Source organism: Talpa occidentalis, unplaced genomic scaffold (assembly GCF_014898055.3).
Source record: "Talpa occidentalis isolate TD23 unplaced genomic scaffold, MPIMG_talOcc4v2.1 talOcc4.11, whole genome shotgun sequence".
NCBI classification, from domain to species: domain Eukaryota; kingdom Metazoa; phylum Chordata; class Mammalia; order Eulipotyphla; family Talpidae; genus Talpa; species Talpa occidentalis.
Window position 1 is genome coordinate 61,417,783 of NW_023601104.1, and position 14,003 is coordinate 61,431,785.

The 14,003-nt window shown below is 40.9% G+C and overlaps 1 protein-coding gene across 4 annotated transcripts in view; it reads right to left on the reverse strand.

Moving 5' to 3' along the window:
- The window catches only part of NIN (ninein), a 93,298-nt gene that overhangs the window by 64,861 nt on the left and 14,434 nt on the right, over positions 1-14,003 (reverse strand). For all 4 annotated transcript variants that reach the window (XM_037503310.2, XM_037503314.2, XM_037503311.2 and 1 more), the window contains exon 3: positions 9,046-9,127. In XM_037503310.2, coding sequence (XP_037359207.1) covers positions 9,046-9,127 — 82 coding nt within the window. The remainder of the gene's footprint in view (positions 1-9,045; positions 9,128-14,003) is intronic.

Here is a 14,003-nt window from a genome sequence, read left to right on the forward strand (position 1 = left end):
GCTGTCACAATGTTCACCTCCCAGAACCAGGGTAAACCCCCATGTACATGTTGGCTTGTGACCAGAAGGTCTTATAATAAAAAGAAAATTAAAATGCACTACCAGTGGTTGCAGACAGCCAAGACACTGGCTCATCTCATCCCTCTGCCAACTCCTCCTGCCCCCAGCTTCCAGCAAGCAGAGGACACACTCACTCTGTCCCAAAACGGACTCCAGCACCTGAACACTCAGCCCTCCTGATGGCCAAAGACAGTGAGGACCACTGAGGAAGCTGACATCATTACCTAAAAGCCTAACTGCTATTCATTCAAAGTTTTCTTTGCAAAACCACTAGCTTAGGACCTGGAATGGGGCACCATTCCCAGCACACTCACAGGCAGTAAGAGTGCAAAGATGCACTTAGTATAGGGCACATTCATTTAACTTCAATTTAATGAACACCTGCCAAGGACAAAGTGTTATACCAGCTGAGCAATAAGATGGGTATTTTATCAGTTTTTGACTCATACTTCTCTGTTCCCAAAGCAACTGAAGATATTTCCAGGGATAAAGAAGAAAGCCCTGCCTCCAGGGTACTGATATTCTTATTCTGGAATTGCTCCTGCAGATCCTTTCCTTCTACTTCTCTTCCTCACTCTTTTAGTTAGCCTGGGAAACCATTCCCAGAGGCACCACCCTCTTCCAAAGGACCTCAGCTCAGGAGGAAGGCAGTTCGAAGCCCTCCATACTGCGTTTCTGCTAAGCTCACAGGGTTCCTAAAAGCCACTTGGAATTAAGAGGGGTCAAAAATGAAGACTGTGGAAACTTCAGGAAAAGTACCCCCACAAAGTATCCTTGGAAAAGGCAGTCATGCAGCAAATGAGCACCCTCAGCCCCATTACATATCCCCACCTCCTCATGTCCTCTGAATGTGCCATTACTCAGGGATTACTCAGTGAAGAATTCAAACCCGAGCTGGGAATACAAAAGGGAAGAGAAAGAACCAGATGGAGACCAAGACAGAGATAGAAATAGACAGGCCAAGAGAGGGGAGGGGTAGAAAAAGAGGGAGAGGCAGACTCTAAAACCAAGAGAGAGCGAAGAGGACTGTGGGACAGATCACAGGCAGAGGCCTAGAGACTAATGGATAGAGGGGGAAGGGACAGAGGAGTCAATGGGGATGGGGCTAAGAGGTAAGGAAAGAGTAGAATGGGGGCCTAGGAGGGAGAGGTGAATTGGGAGTGGTGGAAAGAAAAAAGAGGTAAGGAAGGGGATGCCCCAAGGAGGGGAAGGGAGAAGAGGCCAAGAGAGAATAAATATCATAAAAATAAACAACAAATAAACAAAAAAATGACATCAGAAAATCTTCCAACATTCTCTGCCCTTCCTTTTGACTCTGAATATGGTTGCTGCTCCACGGGAGGTCACCTGCAAGCAGATAGTCACCCCACACTGTTGTGTATCCAAAGCAGCTGCTTCCTGGGTCACTAGCACAGGCCTCCCCAACTCCACTCTCCCAAAACAAAGGTTCAACTAGAGCTTTTGGATCTTCCTGGATGAAATGACAGAATTTGGGGAGCTATAGCCACATTTGTTCTTCCAGCCTGAATGATCAGAACACAGACTCTGGACACAAAGGGAGTGAGGGTGCCTCTGATGATCTTGCTTGGGAAGGAGACTTGCAGGGGCAAGTTAACCCCACAACAGGTGCCTGGATTGACTTAACCCCCAGGGTTGACTTCTAGTTTTATGCTCTAAGTCTTAAAGCAGTTGGAGGTCAGTTGACAGGAAAAACTCTGTTAAGTTGATAGTGATAACATGGTTGTTTGCTGCTGGGTCCTGGGAGGATCCAGCTGATCCCTGTCGTAAGACTCTGCCTCTTGAGTGATTCTGGGGAAGAGGCAGAGACTCACATTTTACTAAAAAAAAAAAAAAAAATTATTTTTCATAGTCCAAGACTCAATGCAAAACTCATTTCTTTCAAATAGTATTTTCGTACAACTTTTCCTAAGCCTGTTCTATGCATTTAGTGTAGCTCATACTCTCAGTGGCGCGCGACTTAATAATGATCAGGGTCTGAAATCACCTTATAGTTAGAACTTGCCCGCTGCACAGTATTGCTTTCTAGGGCCATGGGCTTTTTGGGAAGAGGCTGGGCTTTAGAATCAAATGCACAGGGAGGGCATCCCCGGTGGCACAGCAGTTGATCGCTGGGTTGCCAAGCTGCCCTCAGACTCTGCAACGCCAGTTGGATCCCCGGCCACTGGGCGAGGGTCCCACATGGCACGCAGACCTCTCCTGCCGCCCGCTGCTCCCCTCGGCAGTATACTTCCCCTCAGCAGTGTACTTCGTCAGTCTGCCTGCTCTGCTCCCCACTCTGGCTCTGGTGAATTCTCTCACCCTCCTGCGCTTCTGACTGTACCCAGTGCTTGTATAAATAAATAAATAAATCTTTTTTAAAAAATGCACAGGGAGCTGAATCTTCAGTTCTAACAGCAAAGAATACTTGATGTCACATAGCTCAGTCTCCACATCTGGAAGGAGGGAAGACTATAGAGGCCTGTGGAGCAGATTCTGTTCTGTCAGGTAGCTCCTGCTCTGAAGGGCCAGCCATCCCCATCCAGTCCTCCCACCCTGATTCCTGTGGGCCCACAGATGGCTCAGAGACAGGAGACCAGGCTAGGGAGGCAAAGTCGGGGAGAGTCACAGCCTCCAACCCTGCAACAAATCTCCTCAACCTCATTTTTTGTAATGAGTAATACTTGTGACAAATGCATAATGACATTATCCAGTCCACACCTCAGAAACCAGAAGTGCCTCCATCACATCTTGCCCTAATTCTCTCTTTCCTTCAGCAATTGGCTGATGTGAGAAAGAAACACTAATTCTCAAAGACTCTCTGTAGAAAACGATCATCTTCATGTTCCCAATTTGGAAATCTTACCTACCCACTGGAGTTAAAATGAACTTACAACATTAGAATGACTTCCAAGTAAACTGTTTCACTATCAAACTTCCTAGCAGCCCTATTTATTTAATTTTAAATAACATGAGTTCATTTTGGAGAAACACATATTTAAAAATTTTTTATATATATTCTTATACCACTTTATTAATTCTTTTCCTTCTATATGAATTTCTTTTTATTTAGATATATATAGATATTTATTTTGGGTGAGTGGAACATGTGCACATATGGAAGAGCACAGATGTAAGCCAAAAATTAACATAAACATATATTTTAAAAGATTGCCTTCTTATTCTGAGTAAAATCATCATAATAGTAAATGTTCTTCTATTGCAATTTAACAGCTGCTAAGTGTAACAGCTTAGTCTGATTACACAGGTAATCATAATTTGCCTAAACATACACGATCAAATGTTTATGCTTGAGATATATATACTTCACTATTTTAAAGACCATTCTTATACACCATCTTTGTGTACATTCATAATAGCATTAAATGAGAGTGTGGCATTGATTAGCCTAAGACGTTTTCATAGTTTTTTTTTAAGATTTATTCTTATCTACTTATGCATAGAAGATTTGGGGTGTAGGCCAGAGGTGTGGAGAGGGGTGGGGTGGGGGGCGGGTGAGAGGATTCAAAAAGCAGGAGACTCAGTCAGACCTCAGAGACAGAGTGGGGGGAGCTGAACAGGCAATCTACTGAAATACACTGTTGAGGGGAGCAGCAGGGGAGACAGGAGAGGTCTGCTGCGCCAGGGATCAGCTCCCCGGCGGGGGATCAAATTATGCCACAGTGATGATAGCTTGATAGTGCTAAGACTTAACTCTTAGGCCACCAGCGATGCCCTGGCATTTTCATGGTTCCTGATGCCTACTATCATATCGAATTCCAGAAGGTCCCATCACTATACATGATCCCAATGGACATCAGTGTTTCCCAGGTCCCCAGAACCTTATGAACTGACTGAAGAACCTTATGAACTGACTCATGCCCTCTTTTTGTGGTGGTGGTGCTAGTTGTTTTATTTTGTTTTGTTTTGCTCTGGTCCTCACTGGTGGCATCTTGTTGACACCGGAAGAGCAGGGCACTGAGTTCTCTTACTCAATGAAGAGGATAACAGAACAATTTTGTGGTGTCATCTGTATATAACGTCCGCTAAGACTCAGTCAGACCTCAGTGCCTTGCCCAGGGTCTCTGAACACGGTTGCAAACACAAATCTTTCATCACTGCAAATCAGGATCTAACCTGATACCTGGCTTTAGGGCCTGCTTCAACACACAGGTGCTAAGTGAATGAAAAGATATCTATTCATTATATTCACAGTTTCTTCAAAATAAGAGGGAAAAAATTCAAAGAAGGGTGGTTCCTGGAATTAGGAATGTTTTTTATTTAAAAAAAATTCATCTGCACCCAAACCATGCCTAGTCTTATTCCTTAAATGATTTGGCTTTTCCAAAGCTGAGTTTTCCCTCATCAGATAAACAAAGGAAAAATATTTCACATTAGCCATATCAGGGAGTGAAAGCGCTTCCTGCATTATGCTAAAATGTACTACAGAGCAGAAATCAAATGCAAGCAGCATCAAATGAGGACAAAGTCTCTGGGGAGCAAATCCAGACAGTATGTTGACGCCATCCTTGAGCTTAGGGCCCATGCCAGAATTTTTATGACAAAAATTCTACAATTCAAAGCTGTAGAAAATTTAATAAATAACTAATAAATTGTACCTCTCTTATACCAGGAAAATAATTTAAAAATTAAATTGGACATGCAGATTGGCCTCTGGCAATGTTAATCAGTTTGGAATGTATGAAGGATTCCCTACATCCCAAATCCAGTTTTTAGGGAAAACACCCATTCCTAAGAGTTTTAGAATCATCAATACCAGAGTTTAAAAGATGTTGAAATAACCTAATCCATACTCCTGTATTTTAAAAATAAAGAGAGGTTGTAAATGGCAGAGCCCAGGACTATGAAAATAATGACTTAATTCTACCTCCTCTCAAAACCTATTAGAGCTTTGTTTGTGTATTATTTATATCACCTTTTATTCGAGGATATGAGAGCATGAGCTACCCTGGGCATTAGTCCCGAGGAAGCAGAGCCAAACAGTAATGATTCATTAGATAAAATCTTTCAGAAACACAAAACTAGCTTTTTTCACAAAAAGAGATGTCATTCAGATATTAGGAGACAACTCAAGTGAAACTTGGAGATGAACGAATTTTAAGTATTTTCCACTACAACCACCTTACACCTGAGGTAACTAAAGCCCACGGAGGCTGTGAGGAGTCCCCCGCTCGACTAGAGAGGCCGGGCAGCATTGATCACTCCTGGTTCAAGGGTCTCTCCATCAAATCAACTGAATTTTCTGCACTGTACTCTGGTATAACATCTGATATTTTTAATGTACAAAAATCCTAGGTATTATAAAATAGCAATTCATTTTAGAAGGCTGCACTATGTCCCTCCTAGTTTTTCTGTTTCCTTCCACAGGTTAAGAAAATCTTTTCTCTCAAAGTCACTGATTTTAAAAGGCAAGACTATTCACTGATTTTAAAAGGCAAGACTAAAACACCATAGCTCTGCCCCTTATGGCTGAAGCTGATTTAAGGACTGCACAGCCAAAGAATGCTGAGGACACAGGCATCTCTGTTATTAATGATCAGGTAAAACTTGCTCTTAATTCTTAATCCTTCCTGCTCCTGTAGCCATTGTCAGGTTCTTCCCGGCCAGACTGCACTGAGCATGAGGGCTGTCCTTAGCTCATCCACCTGAGGGTAAACATCCTAAAGTCTCCTGAAGTCATGTCCCTTGGTGATAAGGGTCAGCATCCTCATCTGCCACTATCTGAGAGACTTCAATTAAGCAGCAACCCTTTTTGGACCTCTGTTTGCTCATGGATAAGATGGCAGATTTGGGGCCTCCCTGGTGGCACAGGTAGTTGGGCACAGCGCTGTGAAGCTGTTGGCAGTCCCTGCAGCATGGGTTCGATTCCTGGCCTGCCAGGGAGAAACCCACATGGTGTGGCAGACCTCTCTTGCCTTGCCTGCTGCTCCACTCAGCAGTGTCTTCGGTCCATCTGCCTATTCTGCTCCCCGCTCTGTCTCTGGTAAATTCTCTCACCCTCCCATGCCTCTGACCTGTACCCCAGTTCTTGTATAAACAAATAAAATCTTTTTTAAAATAAGAAGACCTCATATTAGGTATGACACTCTTAAGGCACAGGTTTAATCTGAGATTTTTATCCTGCAGGGCCAAATATTAGGGAACTCATATCAGTGCTGGATGAAATGCTTTCAATATGAATTTTGTTGCTTCATTACACTGATTTGGGGCAGTTTTGTAACAAAGGCTTGCTGCAGCCTACTCAAAGGAAGCAGCACAGAGAGAAACTATAAAAACCCCTTTGTGTGTTTTCCTGTAAAACTTGTCCAAATGATGGCCTGCACAGCCACAAGGCGCACACATATAACGCTGAAGCCAACATCTGGAGATGCAGATTCATCAACATTACTTTCCTGTCTGTTACCAAGCTCGCTGGCCATTGTCTACCTCATTCTATTTCGATCCCAATACTGTACAACCCTAGGGGGCACTGTTCATATTTATGATGACAATTTTCTGGTAGGTCACAATAAAGGATTTGAAGAACGCACAGTAAAAGATCACATAACTAGTGGCAGGGCTACCCAGTCCAAATTTGCATAAATGTAAACTAACGGTATACAAAAGAAACACCAAACTTATATTATTTGTGTTCATCTTAACTATAATGTCATCACCAGAGCTCTAGATCTTATACTGTTGTTATCAAGATGATAGACACCCTAAAAACGTGAAAATACCAATCAGATGTAAGACTCCACAAGAATGGAAATTCACATTCTAGCAGCAACACTTACAGAAACTCTATTGTTTGCACAGAAAATTTCAAAATCACAACCTTCTAGTTTCTAGAGAGCTCCGGCAAGCCCCAGAGTCGATGATTTCCTTTCTAGGGATGGTCACCATCAACAAAAAGGGGGAGACTCAATTAGGATCCAAAACACTGCTAAAGAGTGTTCACACATATGACACAAATCTGGAGCATTTCAGAAGGGACAATGAATTACTATTATCACCAGTGAGACTAATAAACGAGTTTCCATTTTTGCCTCATCTAAATAGGTTGCATTGAATGCTTAGTGACAAAATGTTCACAATTTCCTGTCTCAAAACTGGATACTGTTTTCAATGATCTTTTTTAAAGTTGGGTTTATTGGGGTATTATTTACATAGAGTAAATGTAACCATTTGGTGAACAATTCTATGGGTTAGGAAAATTCATAAAATCTATAACTATCACTACAATCAAGATATAAATATTTCATCATCCCTTTACAGTCACTCTCTAACTCCAGCCTACTACACCATTAAATTTTTAGAAATTTAGATTGCATAGTACAAAAATTTCAAAGTAATCTCTACTATACTTTAAATATTTTCTACATCTCACTGATTGTAAGACAAAACCCCACTCCATCCTTAGGTTTGAACACTCTGAAATTAGGATGTGTCTTATAATCAGTGGCATTTTGCCATTACAATTGGGAAAATTTTTCTTTTTAGTGATGCATAAAATAATCATATCTGTTATAATCTAGGGTACCTTGAAAAAAATCAATGAAGTGTAATACTTAGTCTTTTACTTCATAATATCCATTGAATACTTACTACATATGCTAAGAATCCCCTTAGGCATTGGGAATACTGGAAAGGGAGAGATAAACAATTATAATGTAATAATGTCTATAGCAGAAGTTTATCCACTCACTAGAACTAAGTAAAATTATCTCTAGATTGGCTATCCTTCTTCCTTCTGGCAAAATTTCTTCTATCTCAGATCCTCCCTTCCATGTACACAGGAATTAAGAAGAAGGAAACAGATCTCCCTGGTGGCACAAGGGGTTAAGTCTCGGCACTATGAAGCTACCTGCAGCATGAGTTCTATCCCCTGCCAGGGAGCTAACCCACATGGTGCAGCAGACCACTCCTGACTCATCTGCTGCCCCCCTCAGCAGTGTATTTCAGTACATCCACCTGTTCTGCAACCCACTCTGTCTCTGGTGAATCCTCTCACCCTCCTGCACCTCTGGCCTACACCCCAGCTCTTGTATGCATAAATAAATAAATCTTTCAAAAAAAGAAGAATAAAAGAAACACCATTCAGCTTCACTTGCTCATTCCAGGGAGGAGTTACAGCCATACCATCTGATCTATCGCCTAGGAATAATCCATTTATTTCTTCCATAATATGCCTTTGTGGCAGGGAAGTCTCATTTTAGTGTTCAACAGCTGCAAGGTTTTATGATGATATCAAAAGACAAGTCACTGAAAACAACTGCTCAATCTGTGAGAGGCAGAGGCCCCAAATCTTTCATAGACATGCTTCAAGGTCCCCAAATTCTTGCCTGAACAAATTTTTTTTTTTTTTTTTTTATAGAGGCATGTTTTATTTATTTGTTTGTTTGTTTGCTTATACATGCACTGGGTACAGTCAGAAGCGCGGGAGGGTGAGAGAATTCACCAGAGCCAGAGCGGGGAGCAGAGCAGGCAGAAGGATCGAATTACACTGCTGAGGGGAGCAGCGGGGCGGCAGGAGGGGTCTGCGCACCATGTGGGACCCTCCTCTGGTGGCCGGGGAGCAGCCGGGGATCGAACCAGTGCCGCAGAGGCTGCGGGCAGCTTCGCAACCCAGCGCTCAACCACTGCACCACTGCCTGAACAAATTTTGAAAGAGAATGTTGAGGGCCTCCCTGATGGTGCAGCGGTTGAGCGCTGGGTTGCGAAGCTGCCCGCAGCCTTTGCAGCATCGGTTCGATCCCCAGCCACCAGGCGAGGGTCCCACATGGTACGTAGACCTCTCCTGCCACTCTCTGCTCCCCTCAGCAGTATACTTTGGTCCTTCTGCCTGTTCTGCTCCCTGCTCTGGCTCTGGTGAATTCTCTCATCCTCCTGCACTCCTGACTGTACCCAGTGCTTGTATAAATAAATAAATAAATCTTAAAAAAAAAAGAGAGAGAGAATGTTGGGAAGAAAAGTTAGTGTCCTTACCTGGTTCTTGAAAGTGTTCTTCATTTGATAGAGTTCTAGACAAGATAAGTATCAACGCTTCCTTAAATTGGTCAAAATGCACCTGAAATAATTAAAAATACATGTAAAATAATTTTCACAGACTTAAGAAAGCATATCCATCCACAGGAACCGGAATTGTGTGCTAACATTTTGACAGCCTTGAAGTGGGTCATAACTCTGATTTCCCTTTATCTTTATTTCTCTAAAGCACTGAAGGGACAATGGGCTTATCATTTTTGACAATCCAATGTCATAAAGACTAATATCAGTGTCAATATTTATTCAACCCCAAGGGGAAAAACAATATATCAAAACCCTCTTTATAAACTCAGAAACACTTTGAATGTTTTGAATACTTAGCTTCTTTTATTTTTCCAAACAAAATCAGGAGAGAAAGATGTTAGACATTAGTAAAAATTTCCCAAGTAAATAATCCATTGTACAATGCCCTAAAGATGCCTTCATCTCTTAAGATATTCTAAAAAGAGAGCTATCTTTTGAGGATGACTTGAATGCAGACTTGCCTGGGGCTAGTATATAATATTTATCTCCCAAGACCCCCCTATGATTCCATAAACAAGCAAAAATCAATTGCAAACACAGAAGATAAAAGAACATTGGGAAGAATTTTCTTGAGTTCTTAAAAATACAATTACCTTGACTGATGCAGGAAAGAATCTGAGTTTACTTAAGCAAATACTGTTAGAATTGGGACATTACATTGGCTAAAGGGGTACAATGGTTTTCTTTATGGTCAACTATACTCTTCTGTAATGTAAATTTATATTATGTCACCATGAAGAAGGGGGAGATGGTATTTTGCCTCACCATAACTCTAATTTGAAAATGTGGTATTTATTTATGTAAGTAAATGCAAAGTTAGTAAATTTATAATTTGCCTGCTATGGGCTCTATTTGGACATTATTACAAAACACTGCCTAGAATATAGACATGGTGACAGATAAATACAACTTCTAAATTAAATTTGGAAAAGCAACAAACCTCATTATTTGCCTAAACAATGAAGGAAAGAAATCATATAATATCTTATCCATGCAAATCAATGCAAATAAGAGGAATCCACTGAGATTCATGTCATAAAATTGCACATGCCTGCAATTTACCACACTCTCCCCAAAGTATATATGATTTTTTTAACCACATTTATTTTGATTACTTGAAATTATTTTCCAAAATCATGTTTCTTTAGACTATGTAGACTTCAAAAATAAGCATAATCTGTGGAGCCAAAGCAGAAGTCTGTCACGGGAGGCAGGACATCTGTTAAAGAGCCAGGGTGGTACAATTCATGTAAGAGTCAGAAGATGATAGAAATGCAGGCTGTGTTAATTAGGTTTTACAACTGACAAAGTTCCTAGATGTTTAAGGAGGGGAAAGGGCCAGGTCCTGTTGTTGACCCCTAGCCAGAGTAGAATTCAGGCTCCCTTCATGCAGCTCCTGTTTCCAGGGCAAGGCCATCTCCCCACGCAGCCCACAAAAGGCACATACCCAAACCCCTCCCACCCCAGGGCTTTTCCAGGCAGCCATCCCTTCCTGCCAGCTGCAGTCCTCTCAGAGTGGGCTGTGGAAGGGTCAGGAGCCCATGCTCTGCTCTGGAGCTGAGTCCAGGTTCTGATCCTGGCCAAGAAACTTCCTGCTATGAATTAGTTAAATTACTAATTTTAGTAAATAGTGTGCCCCTCTGTAACAGCGAATATTTATGATTCATTCAACAACTCCTTATTGAGCAGCTGCTAGGTGCCAGGCATTACACTAGACCCTGGTGACAGAATAGTGAACAAGAGCGACAAAGACCCTAGCTGCTGGACTGCTTGTCTCAGGAAATATCTCTGGGAGTTAGGCAGATATATTTTGTTATTTCTAAACCATCTCCCTTAGGGTGGTTTTAGGGAGATATAATGAGAGCTACGTAAAGTGTCTAGAACTTCCTGGAACTTATTAGGTAGTTAAGTGGTAGATAATGCTACCAAGGATAGTAACCAGGATGACTACGCTCACCACTTTTATAGAGAAACAGGACCATGTTTTCATAAAAAGCAAGTGGCCACCAGAGAAACTGAGACAGCCATGTGGGCATGGTGAGGGTGAGCCTCCCCACATGAGCTGCGTAGTTGCATAGGATCAGAGAAACTGATGGAGCTTTCTGTGTTTAGAGAATCCCAGTCTGGACTTCAATCTCAGGATATAACAGAGAAGACCTTAATGAACCTCCTCTCTCCTGCGATGAACAGAAACATTCCTATGTCAAAAGGGAGGTGCTTGCCTCCATACTTTCAATTTCTTTACATCTGACTCTGGGTCTCTGCTGGGTCTTCTCAAGGATATTGTTTTGAAAGAAGTAATTGTAAGAGCCTTTCTAAATTCAGTCCTAACAAAGTGCAATTCAGTGAGTATTAGCCATGAAAAAGTCACCCCAAGGTCTATGTTCCCCAATCTTACCCCCTCCTCCCCGAAAAATGACAAAGATGCCTATAAGGCAGAAATTCATTCTGGACAACTCCCTAGACTTGGTCACGCCCTATTCAAGGGATATATAGGCCTCACACAAACACATCAGCTTTTGAAACAGTGTAAAAACCTCATTTATAGTGAGGCTGCTCATCTCACAACCACAATGATATAGAATACAGCTGTCAATCAGGAAACAAACAAGTGGTGTCCGCAGCTGCAGGAGGGTCATAAGCCCATGCATTGCTCTCAGAAAATCCACAGAAGCAACTCAGGAGCCATTTACTCTCACCCTAGCTGATTTATTGTAAGCTTCATTATCCTGCTGCCTAACCCACCACGGATTAGAAGCAGCAAATGAAAGACAGGAGCACTCCAAAGTAAGTATAAGAAGTAACTATTGACATACTGGGGTTGAGGAAAGATATTAATTATCCTCCCACAAAAATAGAATACAATTTTTAAACTTAAAAAATGATTCTTAAAAACTGTATACACTTAAAAAAAGATGTATGTCTGCAAAAACCTAACATGTTGGGGGTGATTTACTGTTTAGGCAAGTATCTATGTGCTGCTAAATAAATCTTGAGTGTATTGTCTGTAGTACAGAAGATGACAGACCAAGAAGATTTTAAATGATCAAGAACAACCTTATGATGTTTAATATATTCTTTGATAGGGTGGAATGGGGAGGAGAGAGGAAAGTTTCTTAGTAGCTACAAGGCAGGCAAACTCACAGGGCTTTGAGAAACAAAACAAGCTTTCAGGGTTGTCTGATAAAAGAGTACACCTTACTTGACCAGCAGGAGGGAAAATAGGAGCAGTTTTGTGACATTTGATTTTTCCAAGATAATTACAGGCAGAGCTTAAAGATTTCCAAAATGGATTTATAATGTATTAACTCTGTCACATTTAGAAGCAAAAGGGACCATAAAAGACTAAATATAATTATTAACTAAGAGGTTCTTCACCCCTTCTTCCCACACAAAAATTATCTAAAAATCCAAAAATGAAAACTTGGCAAGGTGATCAAAACAACTGGAGCAAGTTTAAGTCTTAAATTGTTCTTTATTTTCTTCTTGCAAGGGCATTTAGACACTAGACCCTCTGCTTTAAATAGCAGTAAATTCCACATCTTTCAAGAAGATTCTTCTCTAGTAGAGGCAGGTGACTGCTATTTTTCATCAATGCTCATGAATACTGATGTAGCGGAAAAGCCCCTTAGGGCACAACTCAGAACCAAAATGTTAATAAATGCCCTCTATTGTGAAGAGACGTGCATCAGCTGGCTCACTAAGTTCAGTAACTGGAATTTTAAAATACCATTATTCTCCTCCAAGGGAGCTTTACTATTGTATTATGTTAAAATTTAGAAATCTTCACAAATATATAATGCAATTAAATCTCACAAGGTAACAAGCTTCCAAGCTGTGCCTACTCTGGTTGGCACCTCCTCATTTGAATAATAATTGCTGCCATTCATTTTACAAGCATTCCTATATCTTGTATGCCTCAAAGGGCAGTTTGCAGCTATGGGAAAATTACAAGACTGACTAAAAACACACATGACATTTAAACTAAATTAACAGGGAGACCAGTCAATTCTGATAATTTTTGTCATATGTCACCACCACTTAATAGAAATTTACCTCATCACTTTCCTCTCCAAATTTTATGTGAGTGCTGTTTTAGAAACACAATTTGCCTTTCTGAAAAAAGAAATTAAGCACTATATAAGAAACAAAACCACAAAAAAACCCAGCAACCGGAAGCAGAATAAGGAATAAGGAACTAAACATTGCATAAAATCATCTCATGCAATCATGAAGATCAACTGCATAGTTTGCACATGTGTGTGGGCAGAAGAACTTCAAAGTGACCCAAGATGGGAGAGCTCACAAGGCAGTGTTCAACACAGTGAGCTTATAAAATAAGATAAAGACCCATGTGACCATCATCATACTTAGGAGGGTTGTATCTATTAATACAAAGGAAAATCGATGAAAGAACATCCAAAATATTTAGTGCTAGATGAAATGGGTATAGAAATATGGACTGATCAGAAAGCAAATGTACAGGAAAAATTATGTTTATAGCATTGTGCAAAGTGAAGTGATGTAGATGAGCAAAGAGATGTAACTACACAATAAATACATAATAAAGACATAGTTATGACAACATGTATTTTAAATAAACATTCTGGCTATGTAGTTTACTAGTCATTTCCTGCAGACAATGCAGAGGAGAAAAAGACCATTTAAAAAGTAGATTTGTAAAAACCTAAAGCAACTGTCTGATGTACTCCAAAATGGATCTAGGAGCCCTCAGATGAAAACAGATGCAAACTACTGCCACATGAGAGAGTTTCTACTAAATCCATTTTCCACTCTAATGAGCTTTCTCAAAAAATCATTACTGTGAAGTCAATATCAAAAACACCTTCTGGGTGTCTAAAGGATGGAGGAGA